Source organism: Falco naumanni, chromosome 1 (genome assembly GCF_017639655.2).
Source record: "Falco naumanni isolate bFalNau1 chromosome 1, bFalNau1.pat, whole genome shotgun sequence".
Taxonomy (NCBI): domain Eukaryota; kingdom Metazoa; phylum Chordata; class Aves; order Falconiformes; family Falconidae; genus Falco; species Falco naumanni.
Genome location: NC_054054.1, coordinates 82,564,584 through 82,584,965, shown reverse-complemented (window position 1 = coordinate 82,584,965; position 20,382 = coordinate 82,564,584). Strand labels below are relative to the sequence as shown.

The following is a 20,382-nucleotide window of genomic DNA, read 5'->3' as shown; positions in this document are numbered from 1 at the left end:
GTGCATTTATAGGTATCATTAAATAAGTCACGTTGCCAAAGAGTTGCTTGCAGCTAAATTTTCCTTGGGTTACATTAAGCATTCTCAAAGTATTTGCAGGCCCAATCACTCTGTATACAGAAAGGTAAGTTTATGTATGCAAACAGGTACATAGGCTAGGGTAATTGGGCAGATTGGCTAATTATGTTTCTAGGCATGCTGTTGCATACGCAGTATAAAAGCATATGCACAATTTGGTGTATGCAAATTAATGCAATCACAACTTTCCTGGTAAATTAAACCCATATATTTGATTTTACCCTTTAGGTGTAAGTTAAGGCAGAACCTATGTATTCAGTAGTATGTATTTTATTATTATATGGTTTCCAAAGCCTTTTTCAGGGTATTTAGAAGTACAGAATTCGTCAGTGGAAGAGGTTGGCTTTTACATGACATCGTATATTTATTTTGGCAAAATAATCACAAATCACAAAACTAAATAGCAGAATTTTAGTAATTGCAAGTTGCAGTGATCTGAGTTTTTTTTCTTGTTTATTGTATTGAAAAATAATAAATAAAAGGAAAAGAAAAGGGAAAGTGATTTTTCCAGTAAAGTAACAGATTTCTTTGTTTACTATTTCTTTTCCTATCATTTAAAAATATAAAAATATATTTCTTTATATGGATATCTTAAGCAAACAGTAACCAATTATTTATTTTGTAGTTAAGCAGTCTTTCTGTATCTTATTTCATGACATTGTGGACATACAGCAATGATGTTAGTTCAAGGTGATTTATATCACCAAAATAGTTTCTCACTTCCATGTCAATAGTTTCTATGTATCCTCATCGCCTAGTTTCAAAAAAAAAAAAAAAAAAGCACCCACACTGCCTGGTAACAAAGAACTAGTCAACAGGAACAAGTCAAATGCAATTAGATAATAACAGTGAAAGGAAATTTTTGGATATAGAAGTAAAAGGCATTATTAATATAGTTATTAATATAGTTTATGAAGTACGTGCGTCTACCATAATTAGTATTAAAAATGTTTTTAATTGACTTTTCATATTTGCCTGTCATTTCAGTGACTGACAATCAATAATTAGCTGTTTGGCAGCTCTGGTAATACAGAAATCTAGTTTCTGCATTATTGTACTTAAGCTTCTGGACATATGTCCATACAAAGCGTTTCCATGACCATGTATTTCTGTATTGCTACCTTCAAAGTAATATTATCTATCATTTATTTATCATTACAACTTCCATTCTGAATTTGGAAAAATACAGATATTTCTGTTTTGTCAAAAATTATTATTCGTTATATAGAAACCAAGATTTTGAGAAGTGATCTTCTGAAGGTCTCAGGTGGGTTCTGTATGTAACAGGAAACCTGACCCTCTTCACCCTAAGTGGGTGCCCTGGGAAGGCCTGCATTGAAGAGCCTGACAAAGCAGAGGTTAGTTGAGAGAAGGGAAGCTATCTGACCTACTAAAATATTTTCCATTTTTTTTATACGTCTCCACTGGCTGTCACAGACCTGCAGTTTCCCTGTCCTGAACTTGTTCTAGCATCCACCTGCCTTGTGGTCCTTCCTGAAACATACTGTTCCCTTTTCCTTCCTTTAGGTGATTGTACTTACCTGTTTTCCTCAATTTAAAGGGCTTTTTTCTTCATCATCACCCACACACCACCCCCCAGGTCCCTCTCTTTTCTTGTCTTTAAACTTCATTGAGAGCAAGTACATGGGTGCAGGATGCTAAACCCCAGTAATGACCACTAGCCTGTCTTTCACACAACAGCCCCTGCATGTCTCACAAATCCTGCTTCCAATTTCATTTATTTATTTATTTATTTATTTAATTTTCCCCCTGATATCAGTAGGGCTCTCCCTGTTGATGTCTGGAACTTTTGCAATTGATTTATGCAGTGTTTTAAAGTTACTGTATCTCAGATAAATAGAAATTGCATTGGGTTGATAGTTAGGACTCTGATCCTGTAGGTAAACTCAGGCTACTGGGGCACTTCTGGAAAATTGTGAGCTATAAAAGTAACAAGAAGTAAGAGAAAGATGCAGCCATCTAAATAATCGAATTACGCTGGAGCTCATGTGGATGATGGGAAATCTCTCAAGTGAGAGGAGCAATAATAGTCAAATTATTGCTATATCTTATACATAAGCAAAGATACAGTTCAACTTTGCTTTTCTTTAATAGAAGTTAAAGGGTTTATATTTTTATACTTACTCTTCAAATGATACAACTCAGCAGAAGGGATTGTTATTTGTTATGAATTAGTGTGGTTATGTCTGAATTGTCTCCTCTTTTTATACTTCCTGATGGATGTGAAAACTTCCTGTACAAATATTTTACTGCTCATTATGCTACATGTAATTAAAGCTATTACTGGCTTTTTCAGCAATAACTGATAATTTCTGTGTACATCATATTTCAGGTTCCTGTTTACACTGTGAAAATATCTGCGCAGTTCAAAATTTCACCATAAAACACAATCTGAATGTAAATGTCTATAACTTACATGTTTGTGATTTTTTTTTCTTCTTAAAAAACAATTTTACACCCAAAATTATGAAGAGCATTAAAGCATTAGTATTGCTGAGAAGTGGGGTTTTGGTTTTGATCATCTTCGGTTTACTGTTAGGTGTGCGCTTTTGGCCTTTTACTCTACACATCGTAAAAGCAGAGGATGAGGAGTTTATTTTCTCTGGTTTCATTTCTTGTTACTACTCCAGACAAATTCTTCTCAAACAGTGATTCATGGTTATATTAGCAAAACAGTTCTTGATTATCAGTACGTGAGCCAAGCTGAAAGAGTTCTGCCTCATTGTTTGATTTTGTTTCACTACTTGAGTGTGTCCTGATAAATCATTGCTGTATTCTAAGCATAATAATTTGTAGATTTCTCCATAAGATCCCAAGCAGAAAACACAATATAAAAATCATGCATTATTGTTCTATTTTCCTATATATATGGAAGTTGTTAATATATAAAACATATTGCAGGTCAGCCTATGGATCAGGCAGCTTTCATAAAACAGCTGTTTCAGGATATAGTGGCTGCTAAATGCTTTCATAGTTGCAAAAAGCTATTGGAAAAAATCATGAATAAACATTAATTCAAAGCTACAGAGAGGAAACATGTTTATCTGAGAATGGCCATGTATCACAAATTGCTGAATGCTGGTAGTACTAGTCTGAGGACTCAGAGCAGTCTGAGGAAGTGTCAGTAACTTATTTTAGACTTTTAATCTGACCCAGCGTAGCTTTTTTCCTGGGTTAAACTGATCCATCTAGCTATATCTGTCTGTTTGCATAAGCATATATACATGCTTTTGCAGATCAATTCTGTGCTGCAGTGGATTGGCTTTCTTTTTTTCTCTTGAATTTTACATTGGGTGCTAGAGTCTGAATTTTATGAAATGTAAGCTGTGAAAGGCAGTGATCAAAAGTGGGCAAACAGTATCCTGAATGACCACATACCTGTTCCAATGTAAGTATTTATGATATAATTTTCTGATACCTAAATGTTACTTCCTTAAACACCAGTATTAATACAACAGCTCCATTAATAATATTTAACAACAACAAAACAGAACCTAAATATCATACAAGTCAGACATATTTAAGTGTAACAGTCACCAGAGCATCATCTTAATCGTCTTTTTCTACCAGGATGTCTTAGAAAGTGAAATAATACACAGGTATCAAGTATCACGGTAGTGCGTAACGTACAAAGGTGAGCGAGTGCATACCAAAGACTGGGAGCTCTTTACTTAGAAGAAAACTTTACAGCTGAAATTATGTATGGCTTACTGTTTATAAAAGCTCATTAAAATACCCTGAATATGTTCTATTTTTACTACTGCTTATCAGAATTACATACTTTTTGTTTACTTACAGTATGAAAGAGGCTGGTTTAGGCCATAAACAGTGGAGGGGTGGTCCCATTTCATCAAACTGCAAGCAGTGTCCAGTAGTTTATACCAATCCTGTTTGTGGATCAGATGGTCACACATATTCTTCTCAGGTAAGAATTAAATAAAGAACTAAATTATTATTTCATTGTACCAGTCAATTCCAGCTCTTGGAAAGTAAAATACTGTATTGTAACACAAATCACCATTTATTTGTTTTGACTAAAAAAATATATTACAGACTGCAACTTACAGCAATTCTAGTATATCATAAGACAAAAAAAGCAGAATGGCAGCAAATCCTAAGCAGCTTGAAAGAGTAGCACCCAAAGACTGCCAGCGTATGAGTGCTCGCCAGTCTGATGGAGTTCCAGGTTAAGACCGTCTGCCACAGAAACCAGGACAGGGTGTTGAGTAAAGAAGACGTGTTGCATGTGGCCAGTTAGGGGTAGGATAAACATGTTAAATCATATTTTTCAGTTAACTGTTGAGGGGATACTTCACATTCCAAGCACCTAGGTATAGATGCAACAGACCCAGGTGAAAAATGTAGTCGTGTAAGTAATTGTTTTATATCTTTCCTTCTTGAGCAGCATTTTGTGTATTTTAAGATCGTAATCAAATCTTTCTGTATTCCTGAACCCTCCTGTCTTTTCTGTCATACTTACTTGGAAACAGAATAGTAATAAAAAAAATGTTACTGTTGGTTTACCTAACCTTTTTCGAAGAAAAGATAATGTGCTGAAGCCCAAAAACCATGGGACTGCATTAGTACAGTGCTCAGGTGAAACTTACGAGGTAGGGGAGACTTCATAATGCTGAAAACAAATGAAATTGTTTAGCAATGTCTTAAAACTTTCAGTGGAAGAATGTTCAGCCAATATTAACAATGGAATCCTCTCTAGGAGAAACAAATGTGTACTCTTGATGAACCTGTTTTTGTCAGAAATAGCATGCAGTTCAGTAGCGCAAGAGGAACTGCTGTATTCTGTCATTCTGACATCATGTCCTTCCCCTAGGGAAGTGTTTCTAATAGTAGATAGTATCTTCAAGACAAATATAGTAATAATAATAATGATGCAGATTCTTCTAGATTAAATTGATAGAGATGGAGAAGTTCTGTGTTTGTTGCTTATATATATATATAACAAAATTCCATATAGCATTTTAAGGAAAGTATTTGCAAGGTTATTTCAGGAACAGTCGTTTTAAAAATTGACATAAAGATGAATATTTGTGTTCCTTTACTCCAGGCAAGTTTAGTTTCTTTGTATCGTCAAGCTCCAGTTGGAGTTTATATAGCAATTTTCTTGTATTTAGAATGCATTTGTCAATGACTATGGGAAATTGTAGAATAAATTTTCTGAAAACTCAGTAAATAGTAATGGTATTATAGGACAAAGCCAGGCAGCTGGCAGTTACAGGATGGATACTACTTTGGGAGAATGCCCTCCATTTTCAGGCCAAGCCCATGCAAATGTGTGTATTAAATTATGTAGCTATAAATATTTCATACATGTTTTTTGCTTTTTTGGGAAAAAAAAAAAAAAAAAAAATACAACAGGTACACAGTGTAGAAAGAAAGGTTAGCTTCTAAATTAAGTTTATCCACAGTCAGGTAAGGATGTTTTGTTTCCTGTTCGTTTTAGGAGGCCAGGTCAGGTTTACTGTGATCTCAGCCCACAATTGGTCACATGCCGTGTACAGGAAAAGATATTCATTATTAGCATTACAAGAATATTGAAGTAAAAATATGACGTGCTGAGATGTAGAGTAATCAAAGTGAACATTAATTATTATGCGAGAAGAAATTCAGTATAAAGAGATCCTGCCATTTCTTTACCAGGGTGGTGTTACAAACAACTTTTATCTAATAGCCTTTAAATAATACTGCGTGTGTGTTACACTTCATTATCCTAGTTTTACCTTCTGCGCTTCTCTAAACTTTGGCACTTGAGAGTTATAACTTGAAGGTTATTCATTTTAACCCTAGGAATTCTCAAACAGTGCTGTAGCATAGGGCTTTGGTACCCCTATATATTTTGCACCCCATCCATTCTCCAGGAAAAACGTGGCCTCTGATACCAGGACAGCTTTTGCACCCTGTGTTTAGCTTCGTCTTTCCTGGGATTAGTAGGTGGGGGGAAAAGGACACAGAGTGCAGCTTGGATGGGGTGTTTTGTGGCAGCAACACACCTCCTGCTGTTACTGTACCTAGGGATGCAACTCTCTGCTGTCCAGCGTGCGTACAGTAAAGCTGGTGTAACTGTGGATGAGATGCTGCTGCTCAGGCTTGGATGCTTCTGCTGGAACAGTTCTCACATATTGTACTTTTTTTATAACTGGGCCTTCTGAAAGATGGCCTCAAGGGAAAAAATGTATGGTCATGCATCAGATGAATTGTCTTTTGAGTGGTTTTTGCATATTTTCATTACAGCTCTGCTGTCTGGTATCATAGGCTGAAGTTTTCTTAGGCTGAACATGGTCAACAAGTAGTCCCGCTATAACAAAATCTAACCTTAAATACAATCAATGAGCAATGTTTTCAGTATTTTGAATGGAAAGTACCACAGAAATCAATTCATCTTTAGAATATGCTCATTGCCTCATGATCTTGTTCCAGAATCATCTTGGCAGTAAGTCCTAGATCAGTTCTATTGTTAGCAACAATTTGCTCGATTTGGTTTCATATTGACACTGATTTTTTTATGAAATATTTTTTCTCCTACCTATGAAAACTTCATGTGATTCATGGCATCCCTATTAGGTATAAAAAGCAAAAATCATGGATTTTTCTAAACTAGTTTCTCAAAGATGGAAAAGGTACAGAAAAGCAAACAGTCAGATATTTAAAGATAAATATGTGGATTTAGATTTCTTCAATATTCAAATGTTTTCTTCAGTCTCCTAAGTTATGATTTCTTTCTCATTAAAGGGTGAAAAGAGAGGCAGTGCATAGAATCACTGTGTGAAGGAGGAAGTTTGGTACTGGTTGTTTATCCAAATTCTGTTTATAATTTTACATGAACCTAAATTCCTAGTTTTTTGTTCTCAGGTTATCCTTATTTTAACATTTTTCTTTTTAAAAGTATTGCTGCCTTTATGCCTTTTAGGTATTCTTAAGACTTGATAATTTGTATCTCTTAGCAGTGTGTTTGGCATAAGACAGCTTGTGTGGAGGAAGCATAAAAAATAAGCATCAACATTTTTAATCTTTGTTATTTTAAATGTGGTCCTGTTATGAAAGTTTAATTGATTTAAAATTATTTATTAGGTTATTGTGAGTTTTCAGGCCACATGCCTGAGCTGTTGACATCTCCTTTCTACTTCAGAAAAGATTTCTAGAAATATATCTACTATTTACTAATAGGAAATGAAAGTAATTTTCACAAACCTGATCCAATGTATGTCAGTCTTACTTTTTAAATTGGGCTACTCCATTATGCCTTTCAGTGTTTATCTGCCTTGTTACTAAGCAATCTGCTGTAGACTTTACTGTCAGTTGAAATGTAGCCAAAAATAATAAGGTTAAATCATTGTCTGCCATCTTTAGTAATAAAATAATGTAATCTCTCTGAAATAAATTATTTGACAGCATGCTGGTCCATATTTTTGCAGCTGGAAGCAGCAGCTTTTTCCAGGTGCTCTGCCAGCACGGATCTGTTTTTCTCATAAAAGCAGCTTTTGTTAAAATGGGCCTCTCTGTATAAAGATTCATGTCTCTGTCCAGTTCCCAAGCACAACCCCCAGCCAACATCACCCTGTTCAAGTGGATAACTTTAAAGCCTTCTACAGACCAAATCTGCATTGGACTGTTATTACGAAGGGCTTATGGCTGAGGTACATTGCCAAAAAAACAGGTTTATTTACCAAATAATAACCCCCCCCCCCCCAACAACCAAAAATCCACAACCAGCCCTCCTTCCACCACCACCCAAAAAAACCCCACCAAAACCCCCCAGCCTGGCAGCAAACTTTCTTGACTGAGACTGACCAGTAGTCAGTGAGATAAAATGTGTCTGTCTTAGTGATTCATGGAGTGTACATGATCAGGATAAACGGATCTTTACAGAAGTGGTGGAGACTCCTTGTTTATTGTTTAAATGCTTAAAAAAAGGTTAACAATAACAAAAATCAGGAAATAAAGATTGGTTTTCCAGCATCTGCCATCAATGGGTTTTGCCAGCAATGCCTGAAATTTTGTCTGGAACCTGTAAATTGATACGATGTGGGACTCAAAAGCAGGCAGAGAAATGTCAGAACAGTGACTCACTTTAATTAATCCAGTTTTCCAAATAGGCTGATGTACTAAAAATTCCAAATGATATGTAACTGATACCTTTTTTTATCAACTGCATTCAAAATAGCTGCTAAAGCTGTAGAGAACGGAGATGGTACTTTAGATGACAAATTACTTTATGGAATCTTCAATATTTTGAAATTCTGAGCAGCTCAGTATTTCCTAGACTAGGATGACGTATTTATACTAGCAAGAATTGAATTTAGTTCCCTTTTTTCTTTTTCAGAATGCTGTGTTTGTTTAATATGGAATTATATATTGGATTTACATTAAAATATACATAAACTTTAATACTTCAATAAAAGTTAAAAATCACTGCTTTATGGTCTATAAAGCATTTTCTTAAGCCTTCATGTATGTAATGCTTTCACATTGATTTTTAAGACAGTATTGAGTTTTCTCTAGAATACAAACAATCTAGGCTAGAAGGACAAACCAATAAAAGAATAGGACAAGTAGGGGAAAGTGAACAAGTGTCACTGTTCATTAAATAACTCTCATATCACAGCACCAGTATACTGGTACAAAATAATGCATGTAGAAAGAACTCACATTCAGAACCTGTTCATGAAAATCTAAATTTGTGTGTTCACTGTCAAACGGGACAACCAGTAAAACAAGAAAAATCAAATTGCTTGGAGTGAAGTTGGGAGGATAAAGATTCAGATTTCTTAAACTTTTGGGTAGCATTAGAGACACCCATACTTACCTGGAGAACGGTCTTTCCCTGAATGGTAACGTTAACCAGCAAATGTTAATCTTTTGAAAATAGTATTCAAAATCTAACTAGAACTAACAGTTAAAGTAATCAGAATAATTTTGGCACAAGAATTCTTTTCCAGGAGAATGTATCCACATCGTATACAGGCAGAAATACATAGGAGCTGAACATGGGCGTATATGCTTGTGGGGTGGTAGTGGGGAGCAGAAAGCAGTTCTGAAAAGAAACAAATAGAAAGGTGTGTCTGGAGCATTAGGAGACAATAAATAATGTTCTTAAGGTGGTGTAGCTGTCTGAAACATTAAGGCACCTGAGAAAACAGTGGAGAAGATGTTGGTGAGCTGTGCTGGTTGCAAGCAGGGGCCGGAAAGAGAAGATTATCTCACGTTTACCAAGCAGAAGCTCATTAGTGAGCATGATTTCGGTGGAGAGGAGGATGAAGAGGGTAGAAATTGTGGAGTAAGAGGGTTTTTATGATCTTGGAGGCTTTTGTTTGGGCATTTTTTCAAAAAAAAATCTAAAAGAACTTTTTTGTAAGGGAAGAATGAGAGCAGTTAAAGATGGTGGGCATGAAACAAGATGATGTCAACCTATTTTGAGATGTTTCAAAACAAATTTTGAGAGTTTGTAGCAGACAATCTATAATAAGAATGGGATTAAAGAAGATGAGATTGAAAGTGGCAAATGGCAAACAAGAAAACTGGCTCAGGTCTTGGCCCAGTGAAAATATTAAAATATTACAGTAATAATGCTCTGAAAGAAGACACTAAAGTGTGCTGATGTAGGAGGTAGTATGGAAAATGCATGTAAGCACTTCCTGTAAAGGAGGAAGTTTAGTGGTGCGTGGTGTATTTCTGTTCTCGTGTCTCTGACAGCCTTATATCCCACCCCGGGCATCTCGTCCTGTTCTCCTTGGAATGTTCTTTTTCCTGTCCCAAGGGCAAGGGAGAGCCATGGCCATCTAAATTGTCCTTGTACTCAAGGCGGCACTCCAGATATGTGAGGAAATGGAAGAAAATATACCAAAAAGACATTTCTCATTTTACTATAGGTGTATGAATGGGAGGATTATAGGGTTGTTCCCCACCCCACCCACCCCCCGAAAGCAGTTTCCCTCTCTCTCCCTATCACCAGTGTGCCATGGAAGTCAGTAAGTTTGGATCCTTAAAGGGGGCCATTTTCCTAAATATCCTGTAGGATAAAACATGTAGCTACACAATGGTACCTTAAAACAAACAAAGAATAACAACAAAAAAAAAACCAAAAAACCCACCCAAAAATTTAACTTAAATGCTGGCTGTCTTTTTTTCTTCTATTTTTTTTTTTCTGAATTCCAATGCACCGTTTGTTTTTACAGCATATTTAAATCAGACATCACTTCCCAGTGCACTAAACCTTGGAACCTTGAGGTTTTTTTTCCTTGAATATGTCTCCTTGTCTTCTCTTAATCACAGTGGAATGTAAATGTATGCTTATCAAGTAGCAGTGAACCCATGGATCATTTTGTTGCTTTAAAACAGAGCCTGTTCCCGTTTTCTGCATCTTTAATTTACTTAAAAATCAGTTCTATTTTTCTTTTTAAGAAGGGTTTTGGAACAACTTAGATGTAGCAGGCAGAAAAGATGTCCTTAACATTACTTAGCCATTTCAATTTCTTTAGCAATTAACAGAACAGGAAGCATTTGAACAGCTACAGAACAGCAAATGAAATGAAAATTACTAGAAAAAAAATGTAATTATTCAAATTAATTTTTTTTAGAACTTGCAATTAAATTTCTTAATCAAACAGGACAAAGTGTTCAGCTTCTAAACAGATATTTTTACACACTGTCAATGTAGGTCATGCTTGCACTTAGCAAGAAACTGAAATACTGTGAAATTTCAAGTAGCAACATCAGACACCGTAATGGAAATTTAGACCAGCAGTGCTATAAGCTAATACTCTCCCAGAGAAAACGAAAATGTTCAGTTCTAGTAATTTAGCAGATGTCAGTGAGGTATAACATCTGTAACATTAAAGAATCATCTTCCAAGACTAACCCTTTTTTTTTTCTAATTATTTCCAGTTTTGAGAAGCTCACAATGAAATATTGTAACATGAACCAATTACCGTGTAGATACTTGACTGAAAACAAATTCAGACATATCAGGATTGTTTGAATATTCCTTCACATTTTCAGTATTTCTGACGTTCTGATGCCGGTATACTATGATTTTATATAATTAAGATTTTCTGCTTATAATACATCTGTAATTTAGAATTTAAAAATTATTATCGAAAGGGGGATGATGTTTGTGTGATGTTCAGTTATATGCATATTAATCTTATTTAGTGGGCTTTAATAAGACATACTTGGCATTCAGCATTGTGATACTAGACAAATACATGTTATCAGAGCTCAGGCATATTACATTTATGGCTCTCAAATAAAACAGTTCTTCAATCAGACTACAGAAAGCTGTCTGGGATTCAGGTTTTCTCATGGGCTGCCTGGTAACTGCATTCACTTCCTTCCCAAAATGATTTCACTTTAAAATATCCAAAGCCACATATGGAAACACACATCCAGAAGTTTCTGGGTTTTGTGAATTTCACAACACTGGCTGTTGCTGTGAAGTTCCTCTTCACTTCAGGAGCCTTTGAAATGTTAATGTACACGTGCCATACTCCCTCTTGGGGGGAAAACCCCTAAGAAAACCCAAAGAAGAAGAAGAAACCTTGAAGAAATGAATTGTTGATGTTCAGAATGTTTTAGCCTCAACTAAATTCTTAAGGTTCTCCTGAGAATACGGAGTCCTTCAGGAAATATGCCTTTATTCTACCTTTATCAGTTTTCTTCAGGGGTGTGGTTGTGATCTATCCCAGCTGCGGTCATTTCTTGTCTGAAGTGTTTATTTACATGCCCGATGACTTCTGAGCTGTCTGATCTCTGCTAAATTTGCAAGAAGCAAGTAACAATAGACCTCTCTTCCACAAGTTAAGACAATGCTGCATGCTCTGCTTGCTTGGGTTTTTACATCAATCATGAGATCAAAGTGAAACTGAGTATTTCTGAACAAACAGATGTACTCTTGCATGAGATCTTGAGTAAACAAGAAAAAAAAGTCTGAAGGAATAAATTAAGTCCTGAAAGAACAGATCTAGACAATGATGAGAATTGAGAGACAGACAGCAAACTGAAAATATGACTGAGTATCAGAGGTGGGTCCTCTGAATCATAGCAAAGTTTCAGAGGAAAAAAAAAAAAAGGAACATCATAGGCCACCATGGGCTAAGTGGAAGATAAAAATTAGGGTTTGTGGCAACATTTGCCGCTCTAGCTCTTCATTCAGAAAATTACATGTGGAGCCTTGGCTTTGTTTTGTCCAGTTTTTAATCCACGTATGTTTGCAACAGAACAGGGAAATCTTTTGTACATTTTAGAAATTAAGTACTAACAGCAAAAATTAGGAAGATTTAGGCTTAAGAACTTAAGAACCTAAGAAAGTTCTGAGCATCTCTACACAAGATATATCTCTTTGAGTTCAAGAAGAGATACATGTAATCCCGGGAAAACCAGCCGTACTTTGGAATATTAACTCCCACTTGCGCAACAACATGTTTATTGCCTCACAGGGTGAAAACCATTATGAATGTGGAATTTCATAAACATTTCCTTCACTGATAGCACATGGAGCCTTCTGTCTTGGTCTGTTTAATAAATAAAATTCGGTTCTTTGAGTTAAAATAAATTTTAGCATACATTCTTAGGTGGGTGAAAGAACAGAGTTAAGAGCTGTAGAGGCAATGTGGTGGTAAGAACACTGAGGGCTTAGGTGTGGTATGTCAAATTTCCAAGCCAAACAGATGAAGGTTTCACTTAAATGTAAGTAGCTATACAGAATTAATTTTTTTGTTTTCCCCTTTTTCCCCCGCAATTGACATAGTATAGTTTAAATATCTTAGAATCTTGGATGGGATAACCCAGCATGGACTAGCTATAGGTCCATGCACATAACTTTCGTTACTTTCATTATTTTTCCTGTAATTGAGGACTAATGAGCACGCCCTTTAGATGCTATTTTAGCTCACATATCACTTTATAAATATTTCAACTTAGAGATAATTACATAAATTGAACTTGTTTACTTACTAATGCAATCAGCGAGCATGGCTTAGGAAGCCATATCACATTAAAAATACAGTGATAATGCATGTTAATAAGCAATAAGCAGATTCTTTTAACAAAAAATTCCGTGCTTTTGCAAGCTATTTGTGTCATATTTTATAAGGCTTTGTAGTTTTGCCATTGCTTTCATTTTCCATTGCCATTACTCAGAAATTTGCGTGTCAGATGAAAATCAGTGAAGAACTTTTTTGGCTGATTTTGAACCAATATACTGTTATGAAGATGATGTTTTAGCAGAACTCAATGGTTTTGCTCACATTTTAAATTTTTCTTTGAATATTAATTTTTAAATTTGAAGCGGGAACTTGAAAAATGTTGGTTTTGTCTGAGCAATATTCCTTTTTCTATCTCTCTAGAAATTTTCTCCAAACTACAAAATTGTGAATGCCAGGAATGAGATACACCAAGGATCTCATGTACATATGGTGTTGAGGGAACATTCGGTGCATCTGTAGCTTGGGTCTGCTAAATATGTTGAAATTTGAAACAAGGAGCCTGATGAAGTGCTGAAATTTAGACTATATGGACAAGAGCTCTGAATAAGAGCCAGAATTTATAGACTTGAAGTATATGCGTGTGTATGTCTGAAGGATATTTTTTATTAAGCACACTTACAAGAAGCTATTAGTATATTTTAAAACTGTGTTAGTGTTTATAATGTTTGAATAAGCCAAGATCAGAAGGAATAATATAGGTAAGAGTAATATGGTTATATATTTTCATCCCTTTTGTTAATCTGTTTTTTTAAAACACACTCGTAAATATTTTTTCGTTTTTTTTTTAATATATATTTGAAATACTTTGGTTTTTATAGAATTTATTTTCTCTAAGGAATATTGAAACATTAATTCAGATATGAGGTAATGTAGTAAGGTTTTTTTACACAAAAATTACTAGAAGCATTATTATTAATACTTCTTAATTCACTGGAAATAGTATTTTTCAAGTAGTTCAGGGTTTTGTCACTTCGCATTTATTAAGCTTTACGTGCTGCTTTGATGGTATAAAATATTAGTTTACCTGTTTGCAAAATGTATAGAATAAGATGGTGATGTATATATTTACCAGAGTGGTTGGGTGCCTGAAAATTCAGATGGCTGATTTGAAAATCAGGTGGATCCTTGAAAGGATTTCCACCTGGAACATCACCTGAGCAGTATTCACTCTGCCCACCTTGCCCCCATAATTAGTGACAAGAATCACCAACCCAGTTAAAACATATCAGAATTTCTTACATATTTTACTTTAGAGGGCTCAAATCTGAGGCCATTATTTCATGTAGCAATTTGCACAAAAAACAGCAGAAGCAAATTTGGACCAGGGGACTGTATGTAAGCTTTGTGAAACAGGGATAAAGTGAGAAAACGGGGAACATGGATAAGCAAAATAGCATGAAATGAAGCTGAAAGCACACGGTACTGAGTACTGGTAATCAGAGATTATCTTTTCAGTGTCATATACCAGGTTCTAAAAACGGAGAGAAAGCGGGGATGTGTATTGATGCATGAATGGGGAGCTCTACAGCAGAGATTTCTACCAATAAGACACATGATTATGCTGGAAGAAGCACTTCATTCTCTTCTTCAGCATTTATCTTTGTGGTACTCTAGCAAAGAGCTCTTTTCTTATCCTACAAAAGTCTTCTAACCGCCCATTGTTGATCATCTAGAAAATAGGGAAGAATTGTGAGCATTTTTGGTAGGAACATGTAAATTTGAGAGGATATTCCAAATTCTCTCAGCCATTCAATTTATTTATTTATGCTATAACAGCTAGGTTTCTCTGCTTGACCTGTGAACATTCAGTTGGTAGGTGGCAGTGCAGAAGGCTGTGGTGGACAACTTGTCAAATACGGTGGTAAGATTTTGGAATTCTCCAATGCCTACCGATATCCCCATTTTCACCTCCACTAGATCACTTATTCTCCTCTTCCATACCCTGGAAGGTTGGTTGGAGCTGGGTGAACAAGGGTGTGGAAGAGCTGAGGAGTCAGAAGTAGGGCCTCTTACTCTCTCTCCTCTCACTGGTTGGTGTCAGAACCATTGTCATGACCACAGTTGGTAACAATAAGAAAAAAAACCTATTAACTTTGTCCCTATATGGAAGTATGTGTTCAAATTAAGTATTTGTAGCATATGACCTAATAATTATTAGGTGACTCTGAAGTTAATTATCCATCAGTTCATTTTTTTCTTAGAATTAGATGGCGTGCCCTATTTAATTCTAAATGCACAGGAAAGTCCTGGACATTTACAGAGCTCTCATTATTGAGACAAGGTACAATTAAAAGTGACAGTTACCTTTCAAAGATTAAACACTTTCTACAGTTGCATAAGTAGTAGTTATTGGTTGTCTAAAAAGTAATTTACTAAATGCTCAGCATTAAATGTGATGGTGTTCTAGAAAGCATTTCTGTAAGTGTCATATACCTCACCAGATGAAAATTTCTAAAAGACTGTAATTCACATCGAATTTGCACTTCATTGATGCTGCAAAGTTATATGGTAGAAAAGTGTGTGTTGATGTATCTCTCCAAACTTCAGTCTTTCAATATTAAGGGCTTGAAGCACGTGATGGATGGGGTACGCGTTGGGAGGCCAGGTGATCGCCCTGGCAGCCGACCTCCATCTTTATCTGTAGGGTGTACCAGCTCTGCTTCCAGCTGCATGGTCTGTATGGGGGGAAGGCAAGGAGGAGCTGGAGGGAGCATCTGAGATGGCATCCGAAGGCACTAGCGTGTGAGCTTCTGTTCCTTGCTTGCCAGAGAAATTGCTTAGCTTAGATGAGAGAATTACTTAGCTTTAGGTAGTTATTTTAAAGCTGCTAGATATTCCTGACAAGACAAAAATATGGTGGAGAAATGTTATCTTACCTCTGAGGTAGTAGCGTTCTCAAAAAGGAACGGAAATTAGTCTGTGAGAAAAAGCTAATTGATAAAATACTGGGAAATGCCAAGTTAACATTGCACAAGCGCTGTTTGTCTGTCTTTTTGGGTAGACGTGCGATGCAGTCTTAACTCTGTTGTCGTTTCTTCCACAGGGCTCTCGATTCACTTAACACACAAAACAGACATTCCTCTCTTGTATCTAATCAGTAATTTGTTTTCTCTGCACTGTTCAGTACAGTCTTATGTCTTTTATTATACAGTAGCCACACAGTTAAACTAAATTCCTCATCTGCTTTAATATGTCTTTATTCCCTGTATATTCTGAGAAGTCTGCAAATAGTAACTAATTTACAGTCTCACACACAGTCCCTCTGTGTGATATGAGTGTCTTGTTTTACAAATCGAAGATGGTTCTGCAGATAAATGGAAGCAAAGCCAGTTATTTCTGAGATTTTGGTATCCAATTGAAAGACTTCTATTTTCGTATTTCACATGACAAAGCATTTGTATGTTCAACTCAATTTTATTTTAGTTTATTGAAAAATACTTAACATGTTCCCAAATCAAATCTCAGGTGTCAGGAGCTCAGGAGAGCACAAATACACTCAGTATCAAACAGAATTTTGCTGGAGTTATCTAAGATCCATCGACCAGCATAAGTGTTATTTTCCTTTTCTTTCATGCATTTTCTCTAGTTCATTCATTACACGTCTTTCAATCTCCCCAGCAAATAAACAAGATTCATGCAAGCAATAGTCTCTTGACGCTGGTTCGTGCCCAGAGCAGGGCTGCCCTGTACTTCCCCACTGAATAGGCCTGATGCCATCCTGCGCCCACTCATTTCCTCAAAGCAAGATAAACCACACAGGTGTCAATCCTGACAGGTTTAGCTAATCCTGATTCTAAAGACAGTGATTAAGATTCAATAAACTTCTCCAACAATTTATTTTAATACTTCACTACCCTTATTAATAGCAAGTCTTCTTAGTATCTAATCTGAAACTTTTCTGTAGCCATTTAAGCCAATTATTTCTTGTAACATTTGTCGTGGGATTCTTTTCAGGGATCTTTCAGATGCCTTTTACCTGTTTGACAGCTTTTTACGTGAATCCTCATTTCTCAACATTGAACATCCCCACTGCTTGAGTCTCTTCCTTGGTTTCTTAGTGACTGTTTGCTAGGCTTTTGATAATTTCTGTTACTTTTGTTTGTTTGTTTACATTTTCCAATTAATTCCTATCTTGTTTGAAACCTTGTCACAAAGCTGAGCAGGGTGCTTTATTGTAAGCAATGCCAGAGCTGTGCGGGATTATTTTACATATTTTGTAGGTTGCAATCCTCTTTATATATCCTGTTACAGTAATGGTATTAAATACCATTCAATTGTTCATAATGATCACTAATTTTTATTTTTCCTTTGGAATGGATGTCTAGCCAGTTGTTTCATAGGTTTTATTTTAAACATGATTATTATGTCTACCTGAGTACAATATAGCAGTTTTCTATATTGAATAGCATTATATTTATAGCCTATTTCAATAATACGAGTATTGTTATTATCTTACTATCTTTAACAGTTATTCCAGAATCTTGCATATTTAATAGGATATCTTTTATTTTATCTTCTAAGCCATTAATGATAAGGCGGAATAATTCCAGGGTTGTGACTCAGCCTTGCAAAAGTCCGCTCAGTGCAGCCTTCCCTTTTAAGTGAGCCATTGATCGCTGCTCTCTGAGGCCACTTCCCACTAGTTTTGTACTCATCTTACAACGTAAGCACACAAATAGCATACTTCCCAGTATGGCTTAGCATGTTGCAATACAAAAAAGAGTGTGACAAGCCTCAGTAAAATCAAGGTACTTGCAGTCTGCTATATCTCTGTTTTCTAGACGTTCCTCCATCGAATGAAACTGTTTGCCTGATAAAACCCTATAGCATGGTCCATCTCCTTTCTTCTAGTTGCCCAGAAACCAAGCTTCAAATCTGCTTTTTTTTTCTAGGATTTCTGAGATAATATTTCCACTCATTATTTATTTTCTTCATCTTTCATTCATTTACAGTCTAATAGTACATTTTCTTTCCTTCACAGTTTCTCAATGGCTACAAGATTGCTCAGCCAGTTCAAGTGGTCAGGTGCAGCTATCAAATTCAACTAATTTGAAAACTTCTAGATTGTATAATTATTATCCAAATACTCTTTTTTGCGTTGCATAGAGATTTTACCTGTGTATACGTGACATTTGTGCTGACGTGTTACTGCTTTCCCTGGAGGTTTCCTGTGTATTTGAAGTTTACCAAGTTTTCCAAAGTCACAGGTTTTATCAGTGGCCTCCCCGTATATTAATGAATTGCATACTGTCATTCACACTTGAAAAATTAGGTCAGTTGGGCACAGGAGGATGGTTTGGGGGGTTTCTAAAGACAAATGTGTATATGTAGAAACATATGATATTTAGCTTGAACTTGGTTTACAAGTACAAGGGAATTTGGGCTTCTTTGGAACTTACTGTAGTAAGTGTATCCTGTCCTTGTATTTACGCCAGTCAAATGCACATACAAATAATAGGGTTTTTCCCTTGTATTTTCATTTTTTCATTATTTTGCCATGGAAAAGTGGGTTGTTTGGTTTTTTTTTGCATTTTGGGGCAAAACTAGACTCTTTTTATGTACAGTATACAGAAGTCCGTTTCGCAGTCTTTGGCAGGTAGCTGCTTTGGAACGGAAAGTGGCAGAACTTAATGAAATATATTATTGTCATTTAATCTTCCTAACTCTGTGACAGTAGTTCTAAGAGCAGAGCTCAGGTATATCAAAACAACGTACACTGTAGTAGTTGTTCCAGTAATATAACTGTTCTCATCTTTACTGTAGTAACAGTAAAGCTGCCTGAGTCATGTCTAAATATGACATATATTCTTTGATGTTCTTCCCACAGATTTTAATTGCTTGTCTGTAGTTCACTAAACAACTGCTTTGAGCAAATGTTGAAGAATGTTGAGTCCATTTAAGACTGAACAGGTTTTTAAACAAGCAGAATATGAGTAAACAAATTGTGTTTTTCTGTGGGGCACTTGACAGTACAGAAATTAGGAATTTTTCATTATGAAATATGTTGCCAAGAGACCTTGACATCGTACATATTTTTTGTATTGAAAGGGGTTTGTGTTTTGGTTTGTTTTGTTGTTGTTTTTTTTTTAGCACTATGCAGCATATTGCTCTGAAGTCAGAAATACCTGTTCTTCTGTCTTGAAACAAAATGTGTGAAAATTCAAACAATGGAAGCATATTTAGAATCAAACATACAAATGAGACAAAGTGAAACTCCAGTGTAGAAAACTGATATGCTAAGAGGAAAGGGGAATCTAGATCAGAAGTAAAATGCTAGATATATTCAGAAGTAAAATGATATTTTTTCATGCATATGAGGGATTGTGATGAAAGCAGAACAAGCAGCATGACATATTTTCTTCATATAGAAAAGTCACTAATAAAGCCAAATACACGGGAATCATTTTAGTACTATAACATTATAGTTCATGTATTTTTCTGCTGTTTAAACTATTCAGATATTTTCCCCACAAAAAAAATAAATAAATAAAAAAAATTCATCACTCTTTCCAGCACTACCTTTCCTTTGTATCACTGCTTCTTATTGTGTCCGCATATTCTTTATGCCATGTTTCTTTTTCTATAGTTTTTATCCCAGGTATGTTGCTTGCTTTTTTTTATGAGTTTGAAAGTGACGCTGAGGGGAGCCTGACCCGCCGTTATTTAGCTGAGCTGCCTTGGCAGTATCCCAGTGCACTGTTTGTTTAGGGAACAAGGATAAGAGGTTTTAACCAGTTACGTTCCTGCTGTCATTAGCTCACAGAATATTGTCGGAACAGCCTATTGATTCATTTCTGACTTACACAAGCACCATGATTTTGTTTTGTTTCTGGAGACAAGATACCTGTCTCTGCTGCCTGCCTGTCCATAAAATTAGTTCAGTGAGTGTAAGGGTTGGCATGCCTGTGAATGGGAGTACTGCTTGGGAAGTGTTAGTGACCTTGCACTCACTGACACAGGTGGCAGTGACTGTGGCAAGGGTTGGGCATTAAGTTTTTCTTCACATTTAAAAGAACAGTATTGTTTGCAAATAGGACCAGATAGACAACTTTAAATAAAAATGAATCAAAAGGATTAAACTCAACGTACTATGTTAGCTGGAGCAGCTTTGAAGTATTTACTCATTCCTTCAGCAACCTTCAAGTGGAACAATATAGAAGCATTGGAGTTTGTAAAAAATAATATCTCGAGAATAGAATTAAAGAAATATTCAAAAAAAGTATTTATTTTGCACTCATCGTATTGTGATTCTCCATAAAACAAACCTGAAATGGGATTATATGTC

The 20,382-nt window shown here is 35.7% G+C and overlaps 1 protein-coding gene across 3 annotated transcripts in view; it reads left to right on the top strand.

Annotated features, from left to right (window-relative positions):
* Positions 1 to 20,382, top strand: part of SPOCK3 (SPARC (osteonectin), cwcv and kazal like domains proteoglycan 3) — a 211,708-nt gene that overhangs the window by 135,030 nt on the left and 56,296 nt on the right. For all 3 annotated transcript variants that reach the window (XM_040601661.1, XM_040601652.1, XM_040601669.1), the window contains one exon: positions 3,898 to 4,024. In XM_040601661.1, coding sequence (XP_040457595.1) covers positions 3,898 to 4,024 — 127 coding nt within the window. The remainder of the gene's footprint in view (positions 1 to 3,897; positions 4,025 to 20,382) is intronic.